Here is a 6000-nt window from a genome sequence, read left to right as displayed (position 1 = left end):
CTGGGCTACGTAAGACCCTGTCTTTCATAAACAAAGAATGAATACAGGGCTTCCTCAGCCTTCGGACACCCCAAATCACCAATGTACACGCTTCACCTCTTTCCGTGCACATGGTGATGGATTTGGCTCGCCAGCCCCATTTCCTTGTCATTTACTTTGTATTTAGCTCATAGCCTTCAGACTTGTGATCTTCGGTCTCCAATACTGTATTTAAAAACCTAAGCACTTGCTTTGAGATAAGACCTCCATTTTTTCTAGAGGATTTTAGTATAGTATTCTTCTGGATCCAAGATGGCCCCTAGGCAGGCACCTGTCACTTCCAGGACCTCACTTCATCTGGCTGCAATACTGAATGTGGACCCAGTTAGGTGTTGAAGACTATAACGTGGTGTCTTCACTTTTCACTAGGCGACTTCCCTGGTCTATTGTGACCATGGTCTCTGTCCATTCACAGTGACAATGACTGCTGGCTGAAATTCAAGCCACCAGTTTATTTGTCTTCACATGATCCTCCATCCCCTCACTACTATAACATTTCATCTCTCATCCTCCCCTGGAACGAGTCTTTCTTTGTCCCACCAGCTCCCAAATAATAACATGGAAACTTATTAATTATGAAAGCTCAGCCTATAGCTTAGACTTGTTCCTAACTAGCTCTTGTAAGGTAAATTGATCCATTTATTTTAATCTACATTCTGCTGCGTGGCTCATTGCCTCATCTCTCTGTACTGCTGACGCTGCTTCCTCTGAGTCTGCCAACTCCACCTTTTCCCCAGAGTTCTCTCTCCACCCTGAAGCTCCATCTATACCTCCTGCCTGGCTTTTAGCCATTTGGCTCTTAATTACACCAATCACAGGCATACATTTTCACACAGTGTACAAATATCCCATACCCCCACCCCTGTGCCCCCTCCTTCTTTCTGTTGCTTCTCTTAACTTTCTTGTTCTAGGGGACACTTGGCTATTTTCTCTGGGCTGTTTCCTTTGCACTTTTTTCCTAAAGAAGATATATTTGTCTTCCCATGGCTCAAAGCCTAGGAATGTAATAGGTACACAACTCAGCCCTTCTCGGTGCTTTCATATACCTGCTTCTTTATAAACAAATGAACAAACTATTGCCACTGCCACTAACAATAACAAAAATGTAGTGCCAGGGGCTGGAGAGCCTACTAAGAGAGCGAAGGGCTTAGTCTTACAAATGTGAAAAAACTATGTTTATTTCCAGAACCAGATAAAAACAAAAACAAAAACAAACCAACAAACAAACAGGCACAGTGGCATATGCTTTTCGGTCCAGTGCTGGTGGGTGGAAGTAGGTGCATCTCTAGGGCTTGCTGCCTAGCTCGCCTACCTGGACTAACTTACTTAGTGACCTCCAAGGCCAGTGGGAGACTCTACCTTAAAATAAAATGGATGGGGTTCCTGTGACACTTGAAATATCCTAAGGTTGTTGTCTTGATCTCCACATGAATTTGATTATATACATATACATGCATGCACACCTGTATACACACACACACACACACACACACACACACACATACCTCCTTAAAAGAACTTATCAAGTTCTTTGTTTTTCATAGTTGTTTGTTTTATCTCTATACATATTACCTTCCAATCTTCTAACTCTCACTCAAGAGTTTAACATCTGGGTCATTATCTTCATCTACCCATTTTAGTCTGCACATGGGAACTTGAACATAGCATTGTTAATCAGATTTCTATTGTTACCCCTTTACTTTTCATGAACACTCTTGCTAATGTCTTCTCCCAGACTTAATTTACTACTGATTATATTACCAATTGACTTCGACCTACACATTTCTTCAAAGGTGAGCATGTGTTCTAGATATTGCTATGTGGGTATTTCATGGAACATCAGCATCAAAACATGAATTCATGATCTTCTTACCAACTTTATTGTGTTCCTGTTATGAATTTTTTGTTATGTAGAATCAAAGCCGACCCAGTCATACAAACCAAAGTTGGGGAGATTGTTCCAGATTATCTCTTGGTGGTCACATTCCCTCAGTAATAGCTTCCTAACCCATGCCTGTTGTCCATGAGTTCAGAGCTTCTCTGGTCCTGCCTCTGTAGAGAGTAAAGCCAGTAGTATTCCCGGGTTTAAATCACAGACTCCAATCTATAGCAGGTAGTTGTCTGTAAGTTTCTTAAATTTGTTGTGCCTTGTCTTTCTCATCTCTCAAATGGTCGTATAATATTGCTTACTTCATATAGTCACTAGGACAATCAACCGAGTTATGTTTGTTGGTTTGATTTTGTCAACTTGACACCAAGTAGAGTCACCTGGGAGGAAGGAACCTCAGTAGGGAATTGCCTCCATCAAATTCTTTTATGGGTATGTCTGTGAGAGTATTTTCTTGTGTGCTGGCTGATGTATGTAAGAGGGCCCAGCCCACTGTGGGTGGTGCCATCCCTGGGCAATTATATCAGAACAGTAGCTGAGTAAGTCGGAGGAACAAGCCAGCACTCCTATGATCTCTGCTCCAGTTCCTGTCTTGGCTTCCCTTGATAATGGACTAAACTGTAACCCAAATAAGCTGATTCCTAGCCCAGATTGATTTTAGTCATGGGATTTACCACAGCATCAGAAAAGTAACTACGGCAATATGTGTGACCCTGAGAACACATAGCTTTTAGTGGTGTGGATGACATAAATATGGGTGCCATCAGGTACAAACATCTGTAGGAAAGAAATCTGAAGAATATTTACTTTGTTTGTTTTATTTTGAGACAAGATCTCTCTGTTATATAGCTTTGGCTATCTTGAAACTCACTGTATAGACCAGGTTGGCGTGGCTCACAGAGATCCACTCGGCTCTATGTCCCAAGTGCTGGGATTAAAGGTGTGTGCTACCATGCCTGGTTTGAACTTCCGCTTCTTAACTAGACCCTCAACCAGTCCTTTTTTTTTATTCATCTGCACACCACACCCTGACCTTTGAAGTTAACCCATTAACTTCAATTACTAGCTTCTAATTACTAGAATTTATAGGTTCTTGGAAGCAAATTAGTTTGTTTCATATAGGCTTTCCTTTTGTAGCCAATTAACTTTTTGTACTGAACACCTTCACTACCCAATTGGTAGGTGGCTAGTGGGTCCTAAAATGTGACTGGCTAGTGCTACTCAATCTGAAACAGTATTTTGGATCTATCAGTTTAAATAAGACTTACTTAAATTAATTTCACATATTTATTTTAAGTCACTTAATATGGCTAATAGGAATTCTGAACTGTGTTTCCACTGGATGGTGTTGTGTCCGTACACAGTTTTGACCCTTCTCATCCTGCTTTCTAGCATTCTCTTTAGTCTTCAAGGCTTATACCCCTTTTCATTTTGGGACACGTCTAGAGAAAAACAAAGATAAATGCATGTGTTACACCCTCCATGTTTAACTGGTAGCTCTCCTTGTACTTTCCAGGACCTATTTCTGAGATCTACAGTCTCACCACTCTATGACTGGTCACCAGCTGCACATCCAGCTAAAATAAGCTACTAGTAGTTCTCTGAACACGGCCGGAAGCTTGAGGCAGGCGCTTCCTGCCTTAATTTTCTTTGCTTGCTTTTCCTGGAATGTGCCCCTAATCCCTCTCAACTGTCTGCCTATTAAATAAAGAGTTCAAATTTGACCCTAGCAAAGCCTTTCCTGGCTCCTCTTTGCAGCTGAGCTGAGTATGGAGTCCATAATTTTGCTTAGATGCCTACCTGTTTCTCAGTGGAACCCATTTGATTCATTATGCCCTGTGATGCTAACTTCAGAGTTTAATGTGTACTTTAAAACTAAAAGAACAGGCCGGGCGGTGGTGGCGCACGCCTTTAATCCCAGCACTCGGGAGGCAGAGGCAGGCGGATTTCTGTGAGTTCGAGACCGGCCTGGTCTACAAGAGCTAGTTCCAGGACAGGCTCCAAAGCCACAGAGAAACCCTGTCTCGAAAAACCAAAAACAACAACAACAACAACAACAACAAAAACTAAAAGAACATTTGCTAAAGGAATAGAGACACGTGGCATAGAGTCAAGGTTTTGTGACATGAAGAGGCTGGCTAAGTTTCATAAGGACAGTTGTTCTAAGTTGTTTCTTATGATGAGTTTTTGACAGGTGAGGATGACATCAGGTATCTTCCAGGAATAGGAAACAGGATGAACAAAAGCCCTCCAAACGAGAAAATTGGTAGCAAATGTGTCATCTAATTTCCGAAGAGTGTTAGCAAGACTAGATCATGCAGGCCCATAAAGTCAGATAAAGAAGTATGATGTCGTTCTGAAGGTCATGTTAGGTTCTGTAAGGCTTTGAGCTATGACGAGAGCTCAATAGTTCGTTTTTGTTTTATTGCTTTTGGTTGTAGATGAGTTGTGGAAGCGATGTGCATGAATGGAAGCTGGGAAAGAGAGTTCCTCCTGCAAATGAGGCAAGGGTTTAGAGGTGAACAGGGATAGAAAGGAACGCAAAATCACTAGAGGTCTAGACTCTAGTATGGCCGTGCCTGGGTGACAGCTGGACACGGAGCGAACTGAAGGACGTTAGGGTAGTTTACGTTTGCCACACACCACATCGCCCTAGGGTACACGGCGTAGCGGAGGGTCTTGTCCCTCGCGCGCCGCCGTCTGCGCAGCCCCGCTGGTCGGTCGTGAACCGGCTTGCGCGCTGCGGTTCCGGTTCCGGTTTTAACTCCTGGGCACCGCGGTACGCAGCCATGGCGTATTCCACGGTGCAGAGAGTGGCGCTGGCCTCGGGTCTCGTCCTAGCCGTATCGCTGCTGCTGCCCAAGGCCTTCTTGTCCCGCGGGAAGCGCCCGGAGCCGCCGGCGGACCCCGAAGGTGAGCGCCCGGGATGCTCGCGGGCGGTCTCGGCCTCCCAGGCCCACACCATTCCCCTCACTGACTGGCAGTCGTCTCGTCACTCGTGCCTGAACAGAGTCACTAGGTTTCCCCTTTCTACCAGGAGTCTGTAGGAATCTTAGTCGGTAGTGGAGTTTCAGCTTTGTTTTGGGTGGGGGGTGCTCACTGGTCCAGCCGTTTGTTGCCTCTCATAGTACGACCTGATCAGGTGTTGGTCCGCACCTCTGATGCTGCCATGCCAGAGTCAGGAGGGTCACTGTAAGTTCAAGGCCAGCCTGGCCTGCTTAATGAATTCCAGGCTAGCAGGGCTACATAGTAAGACCCCGTCTCAAATCAACAAAAACATCAAAAATTTTGTTCAATAATTTAAACCATGTTTTGTTCCTGAGGTAGAGACAAGCAAGTTACTGTTCTCCTCATGCCTGTTAATTCTTGTGGGTTTTTTTTTGGGTGGTGGTGGTGGTGGTGGTGGTGGTTGGTTTGTTTTGTTTGGCATGAATGTGATGCTTCAAAATCAGCCCCCTTGACTACTACATTCTGGAAGTTTTACAGAATCTGTAAATGCATGGTCCTGAATGCTGAGAGAAGGGACTGGAACAATTCGCTATTGTTGGCCAAGTTCTGCTGGTAACTTTGTCTTGTGAATAATCCTGTACCGCCATCCTTGAGCCATGTGAACTGTCTGTGAACGGTCCCTCTGATTTCAGCCTGTTGAACGCTGGACAGCTCCCTTTGAACTCTAATCCTCTTTGAATTTGTGCACATTGGCTGTCCTTCCATCCTCCAGAGCATTAAAGATTAAAAATACTACAAATGCAAAGCGCCATGCTCCAGGGGCTGAAGGCGGGTTGAGCACATTATTCTGCCTGCAGAATGTGTTTGATGAGCTGTGCTTGTAAAGCTGCCGTTCCCCCTCCTTTTCTGTCATTACAAAATTCAAAACGTTTTGCTCATTTTTTTCCTGTCAGTGTTTTTTGTCTTGAAGAGTGACGATCTTCAAGATCATCTTCAAACTCTGTGATAATCCTGAACCATGGAGAGTTGTAAAACCCCCTCTCCCCGGCTGAACTAGCTTAAAGAAATATTATGGAACGTGAGTGGAAGACACTTCTGCTTCTCGGTGTTGGGGGGGGGGGTAT

The 6000-nt window shown here is 44.3% G+C and overlaps 1 protein-coding gene across 4 annotated transcripts in view; it reads left to right on the top strand.

The window, feature by feature from the left end:
• The first annotated feature begins 4701 nt into the window (after positions 1-4701).
• Ric3 (RIC3 acetylcholine receptor chaperone) overlaps positions 4702-6000 on the top strand; it is a 53289-nt gene continuing 51990 nt past the window's right edge. For all 4 annotated transcript variants that reach the window (XM_038316747.1, XM_038316742.1, XM_038316734.1 and 1 more), the window contains exon 1: positions 4702-4840. In XM_038316747.1, the coding sequence (XP_038172675.1) occupies positions 4717-4840 (124 nt within the window). In that variant the 5' untranslated portion in view covers positions 4702-4716. The remainder of the gene's footprint in view (positions 4841-6000) is intronic.

Source organism: Arvicola amphibius, chromosome 1 (genome assembly GCF_903992535.2).
Source record: "Arvicola amphibius chromosome 1, mArvAmp1.2, whole genome shotgun sequence".
Taxonomy (NCBI): domain Eukaryota; kingdom Metazoa; phylum Chordata; class Mammalia; order Rodentia; family Cricetidae; genus Arvicola; species Arvicola amphibius.
Note: the sequence above shows the minus strand (reverse complement) of the source record. Positions and strands in the feature narration are given on the sequence as shown.